The 21,821-nt window shown below is 36.8% G+C and overlaps 1 protein-coding gene across 4 annotated transcripts in view; it reads right to left on the bottom strand.

Moving 5' to 3' along the window:
* The window catches only part of BMP5 (bone morphogenetic protein 5), an 87,699-nt gene that overhangs the window by 19,846 nt on the left and 46,032 nt on the right, over window positions 1-21,821 (bottom strand). For all 4 annotated transcript variants that reach the window (XM_048936917.1, XM_048936914.1, XM_048936915.1 and 1 more), the window contains 2 exons: window positions 9,929-10,121; window positions 4,181-4,329 (listed from right to left, as the gene is read on the bottom strand). In XM_048936917.1, the coding sequence (XP_048792874.1) occupies window positions 4,181-4,329; window positions 9,929-10,121 (342 nt within the window). The remainder of the gene's footprint in view (window positions 1-4,180; window positions 4,330-9,928; window positions 10,122-21,821) is intronic.

The raw sequence follows: 21,821 nt of genomic DNA on the forward strand, positions 1-21,821 counted from the left end.
GCCTTGTAAATATCAGTTCCACTAAGGGACTTGAGTGGAACAACACAACAGTGTCCTCTGGAGGACGTGCCAGCTACTGTGGTCATGTGGGTAGGTGCCAAGACTGACTTGGGGCAACCTTGGGATGAGAGTGATAATGTTGAATGTTGTAAAAGTGATGCCAAGGCCAGTGTGAAAGTAAGCAGCCTACTGCCTGAAAAAGCCACGGTGCTGGCACAGGTTGTTATTGGTTGAAAGTAATTTGTTCATGCTGCCTCTCTGAAGGCTTCACAGAAGATAGGCACCTTGAAAGGCCCAGCCTCAGATGAGATGATACAAAAATATGTCTCCTAGCATCTCCCCTGTTACTGTTGGAGTATTTCCTGCAGGAGTAGGAGCAAAGCCCCCTTCCATGGGGAACATGTAGTAGTATTCCCAAATATGCACTGGAGAAAGACTTGGCTTTCGCCAGACTTTCCCCAGATCAAGAAACCTATTTTTGTTCTAGTTTCTCTTTGTTCTGAGGAAAAAATAAATACCTGAAGAGGCTGTCAGGGAGCTGAGGATTGTTGTTTCCTGCCTACCTCGAACAGTAAGAAAGCCTAAGGAAACTTGCTATAGGACTACATGTTGATAGAAGTCATCTTAATCAACTTGGACTTCTCAAGGAAAGTCCCAGTTTCTCCCATGTGATGCACAGCCTGATGAAGTACAAGGCAAAGTGATTCAGGAAAAGGCACAGAAATACATGCCTACTGTTACCCAGAACGTTGTATTGAGATCCGTGTCACTGTTACACTCTTTCTTCCTTTCCCATTTTCCATAGGCAATGCTAAGTTCTCCTCAGCAATGAGAGAAACGGCAACAGGAAGACTCCTGCAGCTTTTGTTCTCCTCCATTAGAAGTGATGGCTAATTATAAATATGTTAATACAAAGGTGCTGATTCACTGGAACATGTTTTAAGTCTTAGGAGGCATATGGTATACATAGAGAAAAAGCGTCACATAGAGCTTTTCAAATTGTTTCTGCATCTGCATTGACTTTATGCTGTAATTCATCTAACACCCGCATTTCCATCAGTGTGAAAATGATCACCTCTCGTTTTAAACACCATGGAGAGTTTTGGTGTCAAAAGGAGGGAACTGGCCAAAGGAGATGCTGCAGAATGTTGAGGAGACATTAAAAAAGAGAATCAAAAAAACCTGATCCTTAATTTACCACAGCCCCAGGGAAACAGTGCATTATATGTTGACAGCTTCCATATGTGTCATGCAAACCTTTATTCTTACTGTTCAAAATAAAATGTCCCATTAAGAGAAAAAGTCTACATTCCATGCTAAAATGGTGCGTATGATACCAAATACTGTCTCAAAGAAAAAAAGAAAATGCATTCCGATGTCATGTGGCTTTTTGTACTTTTTCAGCATTTTTAAAAGGAAAAAAATATGAATTACAACAACCAGACGTTCTCCAAGGGTTTGTGGGGCTTTTTTTGTTTTGTTTTGTTGTTGTTGGTTTTTTTTAATCACATTGTTGTATTAAATGGCTACATTTTTTTTTAATTCCTCATTTAGACATTATTATTATTGATGTACCTTCTTCAGGGATGTACCTTTCACCAAAGAAATGTATCTCTACAAGTAATTGCTTAAAAACTCATTGAAAGATAACTATAAGAAAGATTATTATTAATGATAATGATAACAATATAGTAGCACCCTGGAGTCTCAGTAATTACCTTTTCCCTATTTTAAAAGTGCTCTGTGAATAAATCTGAAAAAATGAGTACGTATTTACAGACTATTGGCCAGTGCCCCAGTGAATACACTAAACATGAATCCTCTGACTTAATGGAATCCAATTTAGTATTTAGCTTAATGGTCTGTTGCAACAGAAAGGTTCATGGTCTAGGTCTTATCATAAATGTCTCTCCAGTTATGGGGACACAATTCCTGTACCTTCCATTAACTCTATAGATAGCCGAGGGCATGAAGAAAGGTGCCTCAGACCCTCATGGCCTGAAGTTCCTCTGAGCCAATGGCAGGTTTTTCCATTACTTTTGATCACTCCCTTGGGCATTCAAAGAGAAGTGGTTGGAGGCAAGGCGGGTGGGGTTCCCTGGGTTGAAAACAGAGTCCACTGCATACCAAGTATAAAAATTCATGTTTTTTCTGTACACAAACGTGTCATTCAACTGCTGGTGTTTCCAATAGCTTCCAGAAGTAACAGCAACCCAATAAAAGTAAACAAAGTTTTAAGAACGAAATTGTAAGAGCATAAAAGGATGATTTTCCTTATGCTAAGCTGAAGTGGTATAGCACAGGTCTTCCCAATAGCTTTGAAAACTTTAGTCCGTATAAGGAAGGGCAGTCTTCTTGCATGAATAAACTAAAAGGGGAACAGAAAGAGAGGAAAGGGGAATTCCCTCCTCTCTTCAGCAGCTGTGTTGAGAAATTAAAATAAGCAAGGTGAAGAAGGTAAACCTGCCTGTGACGCTGGTATTTGAAATAGAAAATTATCTATCACCTTTTGGATCTTGGGAGTAAGACAGGGGAAATATTTATATAAACCGTTCATTTACAATTTCTTCAGTGTATTAACCTAAAAGTTTCTTTTAACTGTACAAACTTTCTGGCTGTTTACTGAGGGAATATAAGTTTGAGGCTAGAATCAACAATTTGCTAGTTCCAGGGTTTCTTAATGAGTGCCTTTCATGGATATTTAATTTTCAAGAATTTCTGTATTTGAATCTCCTGGAAGAAATAAAAAAAAAGAAAGAAAAGTCATGGATGGAGTTTATTCTGGAGCAGGAAAACTGGCCGGGAGCCAATCCACCTCATTTGGATGCCTGACGGAAGTGTCACCTCTCCAAAATTTTAAGGGTTTAAAACTGGCCTTAACCAAACCAGGCTGCCTCCCCACACAGCCCACAGCCAGGTGCGGGGCATTTGAAGACATGTTGAATGCAGCAACAACATGGCGGCCTACTTAGGATCAATGTCTTCCTTTTCCGCTGGCTGTATCTGAACTTTCTGGGCAATTTTAAGTGAAATTGGCCACCGCGATTCAAGCCTTTCTGAACACTGTGCCTAACGGAGGACTCCGGGCCATGGCAGGTTTTTGCATAACTCTCCAGCAGGCAAAGAAGTTGCTGGAAAATTCTGAGAGACTTTGTTCACAGCCCAGCTGAGCCTGAGGGAAAATGCAGATCAAAACCAATGAGGAAACGTAGCCAGAACAAAGAAAGAAGAAAAAAAATATATTAATTCTTACACCGGGGTTTCTTCTGCTACTCATTAACATTATGTCAGCTAAGGTTTAGATTAGCTGGCATCACAGATCCCCTGACCTTTGGCATAAAAAGCTTTTTGACAAGAAAGCTAGATCTGAAAGTTTGCTTGTAAAGTAGCGCAGATTAAGTGAACCGTCACAGAAAAAAAATTGCACATAATTCTCTTTTTATTAGTTTTTAAAGAAATCTGAGAAAGAACGCTTCTAAAATATTATCTTGCATTGAGATGCATTTTCACTTTTTAATAAACAGCATAACTGTAAATAATATAGTAGTCTAGTAAATTGTTCTTAAAATATCATGGCTATTATTCAGACTTAATAAGATTCTTTCTACTTTTTAGCTAATTAAAATGTTAAAGATTTTAAAGTTTTGACACATTTCAGGTAAAAATGTTTTGAAATAAAAAAAATTTTTGAAAGATAGAAAATCAATTTCCACATTACCCCATTATTAACCTTTTTCCAATGTCAGTATTAGTGGCAAGGAAGCCACTCCGGTCCTGTAGCTGTTTTATAGCTTTCTCCATACTTCACCTCAGAAAGATCTTTAGAAGCTTAATAAACCAAAAATCCCCCAAATCTTCTTGAGCTTCCTGACTGTATGTAGGTAATCATCAATGGAAGAACATTAAAATCAAACCTGATTTTTAATGTTAGAGCTTTTATCCCAAATTTCATTTAATTTGACTAGATTCAGTTAGCTTTATAATTGCTATATTCTATAGAATTAAGAACAATAAATAGTTTCCAGATCATGACTACATCAGGACAAGACTGTGTTCTTCATTCATAAACCCACCATGAATTGCCACCCAGTAGAGTTGAAAAACACCAATCCAGAAAAGGTTCACAGCAAGAGGATGACAAGAGCATATATGGAGCAACAAGCTACAGTTACGGCCTTACCGTCTCCTGTTTCAGCGCAGAGCTGCAAGCCCAGATTGTTCTGTGGATTAATCACCCAGTGATTGCTGGTCACAGTAATGTCAAACACAAACCAGCCCACATCAGAAGCTTGAGCCTTTCTTGTGTCTAACAGGAACAAGTCTGCATCCCTAAGTTAAAGAAAATAGAGAGTTATGACATTCAAATATTACTATTTTTTTTTTCCCTAACTTCCTTGCTGACAATAACTTTCTCCAGTCCAAATGAATAATCCTTCGACACATCCTCATCATGACACAGCACAGCGTATGCTGTAGCCAACACATAATTGTTAAGTATAATACAGGTATTCCCCTCAGATGCCTTGCTGAAATGATCCAGCATATGAAAACTGCAGTTCTGGAAAATGTAAAAAATCTAGTTTCCTGGTATGAATACACAAAATATATAATTGAGACTGTGCGTAAAGAATTCATCTTTCAGCACCAGAATGTCTCAGGAACATTAACATTTATAAAACATCTAGTGTAAATGACAAAAAATGTCAAAATCACGTTCAAATTTCAACTAAAATTCAAAGGCATAGTGTGGCTAAAAGAATCTGTTATCAATAACATATGACAGCAGCGATATCATATGACAAAACATGAATATATGACAATTTCATATTAATACAGATGTTTAGAAAATAAGTCTATATATCAAAGTGGAAATTATATACTGATTCAGTAATGTACTTATTACATTTTAACCCTCAGTTCCCTGGTATATTCTCAAATTCATTCCCATGAAATTTTCCAGTAATTCAGAAGGGCTACTCAGGGGAGTTCGTATAATTGTGTTACTAAATGTTTAGCATGGATCATTTATTTGTTCTGTTTTCACATATCTCCCGAAACAATTGCTTCCAGAACCACATCTGCATTACAAATAATTTACGGCAACAGCGATGCTAAAAACAAGATATTTAACTCTCATCAGTTTCACTTTACACACTTCAACAAAGCAGCATGCATTATTAAAAACTGTTTTCTCCATTGTGCCTTTTAAACTTGTCTATTGTTATATAAACCTTTCCCTTCTCTGCCATAAAAAGTAATCAAAACAACAGTGCACAAGAAGAAATGTTTTACTCTGCATCTAGACTGAACAAGTCAAGGCAAACTTGGCTTACACAGACCTTGGAGTTGTACCGTTAACTTGCAGGCAGCATGAATGTATGTTTAAGGAGGTAAGAGAGACGGCAAGAACAGGCTTTGCGCATAGGAGAATTTAGAATTATGATGCTGCTGTCGCAATAGTCACAGTCTGCTTAATCACAGTGACATGGTAGGAATTTACGGCTTTATCTAGACTAACCACTTTACACGCACTGAAAAGCTCTTATACTGAAAAAACATTTTGTATAGCTCTTGAAACTGTGTTAGTTCAACACATGGGAAAATAAAACCAAATGAGCTCAGACAAGCGCACGTTTGCCTGTACGTGAGAAACAGTTGCAGAATCAGGTTAAAGAGCTCAGCAGCAATGAGTGAATCTTTAGTTATTTATTTATTTGTTTTTAAGAAAATTGTTGGAACTTTTTTAAAATTCATCCTTTTTGCCTTCTTCTACAGGATAATCATTTGCTGAGCTCTTACGGCTCATGTTCCACTAGAACTGTGTGAACGGCCACACAAGGAGAAAACATACCTTTCTCCCTCCAGAGCTAATATGAAAACAGTCTTACAATTCAAAAGAGCCTGACCAACTACTCTAGCACTGAAGAAATTAACAACATACCGCAAGCTCATAAATAGTACTCTCTGGAGTCTTAAATGCCCATTTTTTTCTCTAATAAGCAGTTTTATCAGAACTTTAAAACTGAACAGTTTGATTCTGAATGCAGCAGGCTTTATGACAGTTATTTGTAAATATCTCTTGTACCATTTGGTAAATTTAATAGGAAAGTGTAGAACGATGTGGAATATAAAGTATTACAATATTACAGTGCCATGATTTCTTGTTTTTATTGTCTCCTCCTGGAATACACAATTATTTTCCCATATATATTCTTTTAGCTCCAAACTTTGCTGTGAATGATACAAAAAGTTCTCAAAAGTCAGTGCATACGATATCTTTATGCTGAATCAGAATACTACTAACAGGGTAACCCAGAAATCCTCGTAAAGAACAAATTCTCCCCGAGGATCTCTTCACAGCATGAAGTTATTTGTATGGCAGTAGAAACTCACATCACTCTGTCTTTGGCACTGTTATGTTCACCTTCCTGCAAGGATCTGGCTGTGATAACAGACGCGAACAGGCAGATTGTTCATACCTATTTACTTGGCAAATAAACTAAAAATTATCTGTGTGTACTTAGAGGAAATTAGAACTGATTTTCAAGAGAAGATAGTAAAATAGAGAAAAAGACTCCAGATCAGCACCAATGTTTTAGGCCGCATAGCAGTAATTTACTACAGAAATTAAAAATACGTGTCGGAAAAATAATGACTTATTTCAGAATTCATATAAATACTGGGTGAATGCCTGGCCTATCAAAAATCAGTGATTGCTCTGGATTCAGTATACTACCATTAGCTGATGTCACTGAAATTTCTTATCACATTTCACAACATTTTCAATTTTTAAATTCTCCTTTATTCTATGAAGAGAAAGAAGAAAAAACAATCACATTTAAAATGAAAAACAGCTGCAAATTTTGGCTCTAATTTTAAAAAAAAAAAAAAATCTATTTAAAAATAGTCCACAACACATAATAAAAAAGTAGTGCATTATGTCGTAAATAGCCTGAAATGCAACAATGAACACATACAGCCAGAACACGGCTGATTGGCTTTACATTTTTGGAGGCTGTTTAAGTTTACTGATCACAGTCTGGACTCAGACAACCAGTTGCCTACATCAGAAATGCTACCACAGTCAAGAATTTCAGCAGAGGCTATGGGCAGAATGTCTAAGATCCAGATCTCCTGGGTCATTCAGGAAAGTGAAGGTGAAATAAACCATCTCTAAATTCCTTGAAACCCAGCAAAGATTTTGACCAGATCGAAACATGACTACTAGTATGTAATAGGCCATCCCCATAATGTGGTTTCACCTCTCGCCTCATTCCAGAAAGCTGCTCTAGTATCTTAATGACACTTGAGGATTCCCTAATGTGGGAAGAATCCTTGGGGTTTAGTTAAATTAGTGGCTAGCTGCCATTAGATCATGAACAAGGATTTGGCCTGTTGGAGCACATTACTTTCGTCATGAGAAAAGATCAGGGTAGGAGTACATTGGCAGGGCTGAATAGAAAAGTTGCCTTGCCATTGGCAATGCTTTACATATTCCCTTAGAACAAACAGAAAATTTCAATCTCAAAGACTGTAATTTTAGCAAACTCCGAATGAATTCAATGCATGCATTTCAGCAGCTTCTCCAAAGACAGAAAAATGTCTGAAACTACAAAGACTGCAACACAGAACCCATAAACCCTGACCATGCCTTGCCCAAAAGCACAGCAGAACCCGTAACAGATTGCATAATCCTACTGGGCACCCCCATTTCCCATTCAGAGCAAAGAAAGGTGGAGGGCCAGGGTCAAATTAAGCAGTTCTGCTGTGGTATGACTAGCAGGAGCGTGGAGCACTCCATAGCTACAGAAATATTTGCACCTAAATCTGAAAATTTTACAACTAAAGTCTTATGTCTTGATATAGGACAAAACTGAGGTGACAAAGTCATGACTAACGCTACTGAAGTCTGGATCCCAAGGCAAAAAATAATGTAACTTTATTGCAGTGATAAAATATGCTTAGGAGTTCTTCTGATCAGAGATACTGAGAAGCAAGTGGGAAAAGTTCCTTGTTTCAAATATGAGCACTCTAGAGGTTATGAGGTTGTGGATTTCTCCAATCCCAACATTAAAGCATTTGCCATCATATGCTGCATATATAAGTGGAGACTGAAGAGAAACACTTGAATAAGACTAAGTCTAATAAGTCTAAGTCTGAAATTTCCTTAGATAGAATAGGGAAAAGCCAATGGACGGTGTATCATTGCATGTGTACTCTTCCCACATCATGATTCCATCTGAACACGTGGGATTATTAGGCTAGTGAATGGAAATACATACATATTTTTAAAAAATGTTTATAAATAGAAATAGTGATTTTACTATCTTAGAAAAGTAGATAAGATATTGAAAGAAATCGTGAGTATTCTTCAGTGGTTTCATAGGGACAACTGTCATTTAACAGGTCAGATGTTTATTAAAGTTTCATCTTGCTTCAGAGGAGTAAGCGACTTTGCCTTCTCTAAAATAAAACAGAAGCAACTTAATGGAAAAAAAAAAAAACAAACCAACATACAAATAAAGAAACCCATTAAAGTGGATTAGAAAACTAACTTTTCCCACTTGTTTTTAAAAAAACGTCTGTTGATTTTGCAAGTAAAGAGCTTTCAACATCCCAACCCTGACATATGCTCTTCAAAAATATATATATTTTTTCCTTCCAGTTTCATTCTTTCCTCCAAAAAGTTTCTTTTGGAACCTACAACAACAGAACTTTTGCAAGTTAAGCACAGAGGAAAAAAAAATATCCTGCACTGTTCTATTTCTGCACAATGTAGTAAGAAAGCAGAAGATACTCTGCAAGGATAAGTGTTTTCCCTTCTGTTGGTTCTGCTCCATTGACAAAAAACAACTCCTCTTTATAGTCATAAAATGTTTATAATTTGACGGTCAGAGATCTCACCTGGAAGGTACGAGCTCAGGGTTCTGTGAGCAGCAAAGAGATTTGAACTCTGGCCCAGCCTTTGAGCTACCTGATGATAGAGCGCTTGATGCTTTGCAAGTTTCTGCTACCATTTCCGCTGCCTTTGCTAGACATTGCCAGAATAGAAATGTGTTGTCTGTTCCAAGATGAGGGAGGTTTTTATTTAACTCATAACAATTTTTCTTTCTCGCTTTGCTTAAACATTAAAGACATTAAACAATTTAATTTTAAAATTTTCACCAATCTAGGTAAAAACTCCAATACTTTGTGGACATGCCATTTTTTTTTTCAGAAGCATCTTGGAACTGCTACTACTTTTTAATGGGAATTTTGGGATATTTATCTACTTTGCCTTGTCAAATCTGGTCATTTACATGGCTGTTGCACAGTCCTGGAAATATGTCCCACGCTGTTACGCAAACATAGGATCAGATATTTGCTCATGTGTAATGTCTACGTGTTTTAATTCTTAGTTATTGTACGCAGCAAGTGTTAAGTGTCTGTTTGTCATCTTAAAGGCAGTGCCTGATTCAATCTTTCAGTTACATTCTGCAGAATACTAAAACACGCTTGTGAAAAAAAAACCTTCAAAAGTCAGCAAAATTGAACAGTCTATCTGCCTGTAAGGAACTATCTGAATCTTGGCTTGTAGTACCTCAGTGTCAGCAAATGGTGTATTTACCAAATCCAGACGCTTACACTGTGCATATGATTCCACCATTTGTTCACTGAGAACATGAACCCTCACCCTCTCTGTATATGGGCAGACTGTTTGGTGAGGCTGGAAATGCAACTCCATAAACCTGGAATAAATTATGTTGAAGATAAGTTTTGTTCTTGCTCAGTTTTTGTTGACGTTGCCTAGGAATTAATGCAACACAAACCACAGGGACAGCAATAATGCCTTGCCAAGGGCACGCTTATGATCAGTTATCACCTCTCAAATTCAGATAGAAATCTGGAACATTACTGCAGGCATAATATGCTCATGCCGACATGATACCTGTTGGGATACTCCTTGATGATCTGATAAATGCTAATCTGAATTGTTTCGTTCTCAAACCGGCTGTTGCTTCGATCTTTATATATCCGGAATTCAGCTGCTGTCACTGCTTCTCCATGTGGGATTTGAGTGAGGTCAAACCGAAATTCCTTGTAGTGCCTTCGCTGGTGGGAGAAGTCCTTGTCTCTTTCAACTGTTAGAGAAAGAATTGAATGCAAATTAAAGTGGTGAATACCGATTTCCCATGACTAATGGAGCATTCCCCGTGCTTAGGAGTAAACAAACAGGACAATATAAAACTGTGGAAATAATAAAACCACAAGCTCAGACATACTTCCAGTTAAAGGAAATTCCACAAGCCAAATGTCTTCAGTTCAAAAGGAAAAACCCTCAGTGGGTTTTATACAAATTCCAGAAGCCGGAGTGGAAAGAATATCAAAAAAAAGCTGAAAGAGGGCATGTTGTAAAGTAACTAGAAATATGGACAAACTTAAAGCTGCAGAAGGACTTAGGACTTCAGTTTAGTTGCAAGCACAGCAGCAGTAATATCAGAGAAATAGATGCCTTTTGAAAGTGCTACTCATCACTAATATCTAGGCAGATGAGGAGAATGCTGATCACTCCCTCTTAAAATAACAAATTCTGAAGTAGTGCTAAAGTGCACTACAACACCATATATTCAAGAAATGGTCACATCATGTAAATCACATCATGTAAATTAACACATGCTGCAGTCTAATGGCATCGGCTTCATCATGCCAGCGGTCAGAAGGAGCCATGAATCAGGGCTGAGAGGCAAAATGGTGTTGAACCCCTGCACTGGCAGGGTTGCTCCTGGCTGGAGAGGTCTCTCTGAGAGGCAGTGGCTGCACAGGGCCACTGCCAATGTTTATGACACCACAGTTCCAAAACAACTAATTTTTTTCTTCCCTAGGTCAGGAGTGGATGGGGATATAAGTTGACTTCAATGTGCAGCTGTACTGGGGGTTGCTCAGGTATCTGCCGCAGTCCTGACCCTGAGTTAGGTGCTAGTCCCACCAAGGAATACCTGTTCTGATGCAGCAAGGGAACCCACAGGGCTCAGTGCTGGCCGATTACTATCTCATGGGATGAACGCCAGATTTTACAGACGCAAAAGGGAAAATCATCCACGGTTTTCCTTCCTAGAAATGTAACACTGGCCTCTAAAAAAAGTTGTGCTCCGTCCCTGCAGCAGTGAAGTTTCACTTTCCTCCTGATTTGACTAATGGTGGACAAAGCCTGACACACAGAGCTAAAGGTTTGTGACTGCGCCCAGCTTCAGTAAATGCTCCCTCATACAACTCCTGCTCTCCTACTGAGTTTTGGTAATCACTGTCTTCAGATCCTGGGAAGGAACAACATGAGTTCTGAAAAATTGTAGGCACAGATTACTACCTTATATTTATGAACAATAAAATGTCTTCATTATTAGAGTGTATTTATATTTAGATGTTCATGTCTGTGTGTACATTGACACTATTTCATCTACATACACAAGGCATATCTGTTTGTATATATTTGCTGCTTGCGTTATTATAATGCACATGTCTTACAAAGCAGAAATGTGCTGAAAGAAAATGCTATGTTTTGGAGCTGCTGTTTAAGGGCACAGTCATGGATGTGTTAAAATGAAAATCACTGGAGCAAAAGCTTTTACACTTTTTTTTCAGAGCAGCAGTCACCTGTGGCCATCTAGCTAGAGCCCTATAGAACACTTCACATACATCCTTTCAAAAATGTTCACTATCTTTGTTTTCATGAGAATTTTTTTTTGGAAGTGTCCAAAAGGACGTTGCCTTACAAATCACCAAAAATAAAATAGATAGGTTATAAGAACATTTTGTCTTCAGTGAAAATGAACTTTCCCTTGGCTGACAAACGGAAAATTGTCTGCTAGCTGCAAGGTTTACTTGGCTCAACTGTGTATTTAGCTTACGTGGTTTGCCATCTTACACTATGCAGAAAAAGTAAAACAGAAAAGAGGCAGAAGCATGTAAACGGGCTGCTCTGTACCTGGAGATGAATGGGCTGCTACTGAAGAGAAACAGGATACAGTCTATTTAGCAGCTCTGCTGCTCAGCTCTAAGCTGTGAGATATACACAGAGATCTAGCTTGAGGTTTGGGGTCTGTTTGCCTTTTTTTTAATGTGCATGTAAAGCCTTTCATTTCTGAGAGAACTTGGCAGAGATTAACATATGCAAATGCACTGAACTGTGGAGGATTTTTCGAGCATAGAGTCTGCCACAAGTTTCTAATGTTATAGCTGAGGGTTGCTGAGCTAATGTAGAATAGATTATGTCCATAATCTGCAAATGAAAAATATATTAAAGCCAGAATTAATGTAGCAACAATATCTTGCATTAGTATTTATTCAACAAGTATTTACCAGCTTTCATGGGTAACTAAGCACAACTCACTGTGAGTAAGCACTGGAGAATTAGGCTCTGAATAAAAGTTTTAAACGCCAGTACTCCTGGCCTGAGCTGTTTTTATTTGGGTTTGAGGTTTCTTTCTGTCTAGTTTCTTACAAAGTACATTCTAATTAATAACATTAGTTTGGAAAAAGCAGTTGTCTCCATGTACACTACAGTTTGGACACAAACCTCTATGACACAGTGCGATAACCACTGATGGGATTCTCTCATGAGCACTTACTGCTCATGAGCTCCACTGCTGAAAGAACACTGATAGCCCTTGTCTGTTGAGCCCCAAATTACAGTTAACTTAGATATTATGTATCCATGTATACCCAAGGAAGAGAAAATATTGCCATCTGAAAGGATTGCAATTTCAAAATTTCCTTAGGCCTCTACTTGGCAGGACAGAATTGGCAAGCAAGGCAGGACCCGGGAGTAGAAATAGCCTCCAAAAATGAAGGGGTGTGTAAAACAGGCACTAAAATCCATGAAAAATCTTGAGTCCAGGGAAGTCCCACCCTCTGCATTGAAGCCAGAATCTCAAACCATACATTTCTGTAGGCCAATGTACAAAACATTAAAAACAATTTTATTGTATTTAGAAAAGTGAAGATTTTATATCATATAGCAGACTGGAAAAAAGCAATCACAATCATGTTGCAGCATTGTCTAGTGTCTACAATGACGAATTATAAAAGAGAAATGTTATTTAATGAGTATTTTAGTGCTAAAAATAAGATACAAATCTAGCTCTCTTGTGCATCTAATAAATGCTTTGTTAGGGAAGACACTGAATGCACAGTAAGCCGTCCATCAGGTCCTTTGCATCACTGAAATGGCATTAAGTGCAGCAGGGCACTATGTCTCAAGTATTTCTATTTTAAATGTGACAGCTTTTCAGGACTGGCAGTCCGAAAAATACCATTCAAGATTGGGAAGTATTCAGTTCTTCCAGATCATTCTCATGTCATTCCAGCTCTGCTCAGTTCATCTGCCAAAATGCATCTCTGCGGGACAGATCACAGCATCTAAAAACCAGTTGACCAGAATATCAGGAAGTCCTTTTTTAACCATTGAAAGTCTATAATTTTTGTAATTAAAAAGGACTGGGATATCAGGTCAGTGCTGATTACAACAAAATTCTTCATCTGCTCTCGCTGATCAGGAGCATTGGCTTTTTGCACTGGTATTCTCATACCACCTGAAACTAATATATTCAGCGCTATGGTTACATCAGAAAAATCATAGCTCAGGGGAATATCACAAACACCTGTGTGTGTAAGATAGGAAAGAATGATATTTTCCACCCATGTGGCTCACTGATGAAATATTCATACTGTATTAACACTCACCCCAATCCAGAAGGAATGAAAAGGAGTCTACACCACAAAGATATTCTGAAAAAAGGGTAATCTGTTATATGAAAATATTGTGCACTGATTTCCATTAATAAAAATATGAAGCACATAGGTGGAAGTAAATAATCAGTGCAGTAAATAATCAGTGTATTACCAATTCAGCTACAAATGTCTAATTAACTGTTGACTGAGCTTAAAAAAAAGTTGAAAGTGCTAGCAAGAAGTTCATGTTGTAGTGCATGGGACTATTATGCATGCACTTTCATTGGCAATTAGCTCCCCACTTATGTATTTCACTTTTCCTAAAGAGGTTGTGGTGACATGTATGGAAAGTGAAAGCTTTTTCAGCAACTGGGGAGCAAACTAAGGCCAGGTTGTAACAAGCTGATTTTACTACATAAGGTCCAAGAATCCCAACTGGATTCATGAATCATGAAGCTTCTTTAATCAACTTAATGTTTAACCACTACATATACATGCCAAGGCAAAGAAAGGGTCTTGCAGACCGTGTAACTATAAGAGGCCATTTGCACTAATCTCACTGAATTTCACTGTTTAATTCTGGATTCTTTGTATAAGCACTAAGTAAACCAGTCAGTTTTAATCACTTCAAGGTGATAAAGGTTACAGTAAGCCGATACACTACAAACGACACTTGTTTACATCTTGAATATAATGAAATGATAGTTTATCTACAGTGAACACTTGTGGTTATCTGACAGAAACAGGTCAAAGGTTCCAGGCGTTTTCTCCTGAAATTACTCAGCGCTGCCTCTAATGACTGATAATTGAAAGCAGAGGCTGGAAATATCAAATGTGGTAGGTGACAGATAAGCAACAGATTAATGCAAGTACTCTGTTACAGGACACTAAGAGGTCAGAGGCCCTAGGAATTAGCTATTGTGCTACTGTGAAAAGACAGACATCAAATAGCTATTTACCTCATCGCTCTGCTCTCCAGCATTCAAATCCTAGAAACCCATTCAAGACTATTAAACATCAGTCTATGTTAGTGACAATGCTTTTTACAAAATATGGCAAAAAAATAGAGTGTGTTGACAAGGGAAAAAATGCAATCCATGAGCTGAATGAAAGATTCTTTGATATGACAGATGTCAAGATTTTAACAAAGTGCATCACAGAGAATTTAAGAACCACATTAAGCAAAACATCATTCTCAGCAAAGGAGATCAGAAAACAGACTTTTAAAAATAAATGTGTTAAATCTTTGTAATTTTGTACAGGCTTTTTGGCTGCTGAATAAAAACATTAACTTTAAAAAATTTAAGCTTAACTCAGCAAATACACTTTTCTTCTTTTTACTTATCAAAATGCAAAATCTAATTCAAATTTTATTGAAGTACATGGCAGTCTTTTATATCTATCTGTTAGACTTTGAATAAGAATTAAGCTTCCAGAAAGGTCTTAAAATGAGTGCGCTTTTAAAAGTCAAGTGTAAAGAAAAATATTCTCCTAATGATAATTAAAAAAAAAAAAAGAAAAAAAAAAAAGAAAAATACTTGCCTTAGTGATGCTGCTTTGTTAAAGATTTAATTGCTTTTATAAAACTATAAGAATTGCAATCAAGGCTATTTTGACTTAGAAGTCAAAATTCATGTAAATAGTCATTTGTATTCAGAAGAATGTTTCAGACATCAGAGCCTGATACTGTCACTAGAAAGCCACTTCTGTTTGTTAAGAGTCAACTGTCTTGCACCAGTCCATAACAAGAGACAAGTTTATCTACCTTTCCCCTTTAGTCAACTGCTCCAGACCAGAGGAATAAGAGATAGCCCCTTCTCAACAGACATTTCAACCCATGGCAGCTATTTTCAATGACAAGATCCTGACTGCCACAGTATTGAGTAGCTCAGTAATGGGGCATCCTGGGCCACCTTCAAACATAAAACAGGAGTTGGTAAAACTGGAAAAAAAAAAATCATTTCTGTTCTCACATCCTTTTTGTTTTCCTAAAGTTTCTTTTACTGATAAAAGGCATCTACTAGATAATCGTTCATCTGAGTGTTTTGACCACAGAGCTTCAGAATCATATGCCCACTTGCCTGATCTCTTAATGCCTAGTTTTCTGCATTTCTTTTCACACTGCAACCCATTTTCATCAGCAGAGAAAGGGAGGGCTTAGATCCCCATTTGTACTTTGCAACCACTAATAAGGAAAAGTAGGTGATTGAGACTTAAAATATCATCCTTTTCCTTCTGATTTTTCTCCCTAGATTGAGGTGGAAAACAAAACTACATTCTCTGTTTCCTTGGTGAACAATCTATTAGAGAAATAAAAAGTGAATGAAGATGTGGTCATTATCATCTGGTTCTTTCATGAAAATATGTTGCAGAGGCTTCAATGTTGCCAGTGCAGGTTCCTTAGCTGTGTTCAGAACGTGCCTTCTGAATCAAGATCTTTTGGGACTTACCTCTGCACAAAATGGATCAACTGATACTCAGATCCCAAGAACAGTTGTACTGGGATACCTTAGGTCAGAAGTGTAGGCAGCTGATAACAGGTGATCTCAAAATTACCAGTATTTTTGAGTGCATTTCATTCATGTCCTATCATAAACACCGAATGCATCCATCAGGGTCTTAGTCCACTTTATAATTTGGATCCCTTCTTAAATGCAAAAGCATCTTAGAAGCAAAATTATTTCTGTAATCAGTGAGAATTTTCTTTAATTGAGTAGGGTAAGTCTCCAGAAATCTTATTTTTTTCATTGCACCAGTTCACTTAAAAAAGAAAAAAAAAAAAGAAAAAAAAAAAGTTTTACTATATTACTATATTTTTTAGTTTCTCTGTATTTATTATTATTAGGTTGGTTGTATTTAAAGTAATTAAAGAGTTACAGATGTGGTTTTGAAAGAGTGATGCAAATCCCTTTTACAAAATATATATTTTCTTATTGAAACAGAAAGGAGAAGGCTTGTAGGTCACACTCACATGTTTGGAGTTATTTCACTGAAGTATTTTCAGTCAATTACTGGCATCAGTGAGCAGTGTTTGGTTGTTTTGGTTAACTAAATTAGAGACAGTTAGAAAATTTGATGAAATACTACGCAGTTAGTGGCAGCTTCAGTAAATGAGAAATCGTCTATTGTTTCCTAAATCCAGGCTTTTAATGGTGGAATAACTCTTCCATAATTCCACAAAATTACTAAACCCTACGAATGGCAAAGCAATTCAAGGAAGATAAAGTCAATAAGAAAACTTTCAGTCACTGCAACTGAGTTTAGAGCCAAGGTGAAAAGGAAAACTGTAACTTAAAATAATAATAATAATAAAAAAATACTTTGCATGGACTTTTTTCAAGCACACATTGGTTTTCATTCTTTATCTTTCACAGAAAAAAAAATGTTTCAATAATATATAACATATATATATATATAATATAAATATAATGTATAATAATATATAACAGAATTAAGTTAGAATATACACAAAAATTTAGTATTACATTTTTGAGTATGACCAGAGAAGTACTGTTCTATTATTGAAATTTTAAGTTCCTACTTTTATTGTTGCAGTTTATAAGATTAGATAGATTTATATTAATTAGCAATAAATAGACAAATAGTTTGAATGTTTTGAAGTTCATGTTAAGGGAGACCTTCAAATGATGTGATATGATATCTACTTTCTAATTCCCTCAAAGCCTTCCTACATATATTCAACTCTAGTAAGGGGTAGGCAGTGTCTAGGCAAATAACAGAAGAATTTACAAAGACATAGCAAAATATAAAAGCATATATAAAAAGAATATTTTTTTTCCCTGGAATAATTTTAACAACTAAAACTCAGTAGTTAAAAGCTTTTACCGTTCCTCATGAGCACAAAAGATTTCTCAGGAACCACAGAGCAATGCCTTCCAGCAGTATTTATAACTGCAGAACTAAACATATACCTGGGCCGAAGAGGCGTAACTGAGCTCTGCTATCTCAGTTATAGTCTCCCAGATGTTCTCTACACCATGAGAATATCTATGATGCTTTTCTTTTCTTTTTTTTCCACACTGTCCAAAATATGGGACAAAATACTTGTTTTAATGAAATTGCTGGTCTTCATTCAATAGCCAATGTTTTGTTGAAAATGTTACTGGTAAACATGTGGTATTCATTCAATTTACTGTTTTCTGTGTCTTCCAAGTCAAATGCACTTGCTCAGCAAGTCAAAACAAGTGCTACGCTGCAGCTACTCCAGCGATAATTAAATGCTGGAAGGATTTCAGTTGTTGATACAGAATAAGTGGAAAAACAGAAACCTGCTTTTCTTATGCAGTTCTGATGCTGGCCAATGCAACAGTAGGAATAAGTAACCTGAATAAAGAGGTTGGATGACTGCTGCTGTAACAGAGCTTTGGAAGTGAACAGTACCGTGAGAGCCTATGCCAGGATATTATCACAGTCTGAATACAAAGGAATATAAATATAAAGGAATATAAAGCCACTCTTCACAATCTATTTTTTATTTCTAGTTTTTACAGTATAGTAGAATAGTACAGTATAGAACTAGATGATCTTTAAAGTCCCTTCCAACCTAAGCTATTCTTTGATGGTTCTCTATCCATCAACTTCTTGAACGTAAAACTTCACCATAACACAAAACACAGAAAAAGACAGTCAGCATACATGCCCTTTATAGCTTTATTAATAATGGCAGAATGTATCTCACTTGAATCTTTCATAAATTTAGTAACTGAAAGCCCAGGTGATCACAGATTTGGGGGATAACAGTAACAGGTCTTACCAGGACATCATATTTTGGGCAGTCAGTTAGATATGTGTGCCAAAAGAGGGACACATTACAACCAAATATCTAGGGGAAGGCAATGAAGACAGGATGGGGTGCAGTTTGCCTTAACATATGGAACAAGGAGAAGCCTGTGATTTCCTTAAGTCATCCAGTTGCCAAAGAACTCTGATCTTAAATATCTATTTTACAAATGCATAGCCACTGGATTTTTGGTTGTGTTCATTTTCATCAGTGAAAATCATCTTTACTTCAAAATGTAGAACCGATTAGAGAAAAAATATTCAGTTCTGAGCTAATGCATAGATAAATTAGCTAATCCTCATTGCAACATGACAAAAAGTTGTTAATTTTTTCTGCACTTTCAATGACATTTGTCACTGCTTTGGCAAACCACTGTATTTTGATATCTTCTGTCAATAGACTTCCATTTTTATTTGTATGTAATTTTGCTTTTCTCTAATCACAAATTGTCACAAAGAAAACTAACAATTATTCCCAGGTTTCTGACTGTGTGTGAAAGTCAGGATGTCAGATCAACACAACCTTGAGGTTAACAAATGACAGAAAAAAGAAATCCCTCTTGAGTTCAGCTGCAAATGAGTAGGAACAAAAGTTATACCTCTGGGATCCAATGGTCAGAAAATAGGTGTAAGTTATAACTGTTTTGACACTGTAGAAGTATACAGATGGAACATAACTTCTGAGCAGGGTGAAAGGTCATATATCATCATAGGCCAACTGGCAGGGGAGTAAAACTAAACATTAAAGCACAGTCTAGCTTCCCACATCTTCTTAGTTCTGCACATGTTAACCCTCTGCTGCTCACTTCTACCCAATGGTGCCAAGTAACTCCATCATCACCATTTTGTTCATGTTGTCTAGAAAGCTCCAGCTATTTCCTGTGGTGGATTTTGTCCTGAGAGCATCCATGGAATTCTGCACATTGAAATGGATGTGACCAGATACACTATTTTCTGCTTAGCCTCACATCTGAGTTTTTTAATACTACCCATATGCATTAACACTGACTAAACATTCAATAAAAATCAGCTGTAACAATTACAAGGAAGGAAGACCTTGGGAGCATCTCATTCAGAGTAAAGAAAGGCCTGTTACACATAACTGTTTTGACAGCCAGTTTAGGAGCAAGCCATGGTTTTAACAGCTTCTTACACTAATTCAGACAGCACCCTCAGCTCTGGTGGTCTAATCTGATCATAATTAATTCATCATGAGGAGAGATTATTTCACCTACAAATAATCCCCCATACTGAGTAAGTACACTCACTGCAAAGTAAAAAACACTTGTGTTGTTTTTTTCAGAGTTAATGAATATTTCGACCCTCTTTTAGGACAGGAACTAATTGACTGTTAATAAATTGCAAGTTCTCTGTATTGGCCATCCAGCATTAGGCCTGCACTGTCAGAAAAATTAAAAACAGACTTCACAGAAAGCATTTGTGCCATGAAAAAGCTCAGATTAGTTATAGGTAAGACAACAAGTGAGCATCCCTCACAGTAAGTTATTTTGGACAGACTGGGGAAGAAAGATCCAGGAGTATCAAAATGACTTTAAAAAAAAGTAAATTAGGAATGATTAAGGTCAGGGTAGAAGATGAAGATAAGAGCCTTCTTTGTGATCACAGAATCACAGACAGGGTGGCAGGAACCTCTAGGTTCATCTGATCCCACCCTGGCTCCAGCAGGGGCACTCAGAGCAGGGTGCCCAAGACCATGTCCAGATGGATGTACCTGAATCATTCTTACATTCTCACTGTAATTCCACCTGCGGCTGCATTTCTCACATGTATATAGACATAATGTTTCATAATATATCTGCTCAGTTCCTGACAAACTTCTTATCTATAGATAACAACACATCTCCGAAATAACAAAGATGATCTCATAAAGCTTGTGACGTATTCTGTAACACTGGCTTCTCCCATCTCCTACTAGTTAAGCTAATGTGCCTCATACAAAATTTAGGTGCTTTTTGAGCAAACATTAAGAACGAGCAGGGAGAGAGAAGCCATCTGTTTACAGTGCTTTTATTTTCCATGCAATTTTTTATTACTACACTGTTAAGAATACTTGGTGTGTGTTTCACTGTCTGCAGTCAGCAAGGTGCCCTTGCACCTATCTGTGCTAAAACTTGATTTCTACAGGGGCTAAGACTATTGCTTTCATTTTTGCTGATAGTTTTCCATATAAAGTAATTGAGAACTCTCTGTTGCCCATCCTCAGAACTGAAAGCATCATAGTGTTATCTTTTTGGATTTATTTCCAGTTCCATTTTGGGAACACGCTCCCTGCCTGAAGACAACAAGCTGGAGCAGCAAGGTTTAAAGGAGGCCACAGTAAATCCCACTGACCAAAGTGATATAAAGTTAATTAAGAAAGCTTCATTCCTGTATGGCAATGATGGTGAGCAAGTCTGAACTTTTTTTTGTAACTTGTTTTGGAATTGTCTCGGCTGAGACCAGCTTTCAGCTCACACGTGTGCCTGTTTCATTGATTTGAGCCCCCTTAAGAGTCTCTGTTACAATAGTTCTCTCTTTAACACACATGCTACTAAGCACATCCTATGTGGTTTTGCATTTCTAATAAATACGCGTATATATTGTCTCTCCACCTTGACTCTATGAAGCATCAATTCAGTTGTGTTCATTCTACAGTAGAAAGAGCCTCTGGATTTTCCATTAATTTTTATACAAATACGCATTTTAGATAATATTATTTAAACTGTACTTACTAAGTTATATATATGTGTGTGTGTGTGTGCATATATATATATATATATATATAAATCCATCTCCTTATAAATATTGTCTTCTTACGATACAAAGTCTCACTAAAAAATGATTAGTTCCACGTCTTAAGAAGTGATAAAAAATATCACTTTTTAAAGAGATGTGGTTAAAATGGATACTCATCTCAAGAGCAATAAAACGATTAATAGAGAAAATGTCAAGGAGTCAAAGAACTTCATTCTGAAAAAATACTTAACATTAAACTACTTCAATGAAGAACATTATATTGTGTCATTATACCTGTACCTCCCCAAATTCTAAAGAAAAAAAAAAAAAAAAGTTCCGTGTTTCTAATTGTAGACACTTATAACTTAAATTGACATGTAAAAATATTCAACTGTGTAAATGCAACTGTATAGACCTGAACTTCAGTTTTAGCGATTCCTCCCTGAAAAAAAGACTTAGTAAAGATTTTGAACTTTCACAGGAATTCTGTTCAGTTCATGATAGAAGATTCATGGGCAGTACTTTTATCATTCTAGAGCTTCATAGCACAGTACAAGGTAACATTTTTAATGTAAAAT

Source organism: Lagopus muta, chromosome 2 (genome assembly GCF_023343835.1).
Source record: "Lagopus muta isolate bLagMut1 chromosome 2, bLagMut1 primary, whole genome shotgun sequence".
In the NCBI taxonomy this organism is placed as follows: Eukaryota; Metazoa; Chordata; class Aves; order Galliformes; family Phasianidae; genus Lagopus; species Lagopus muta.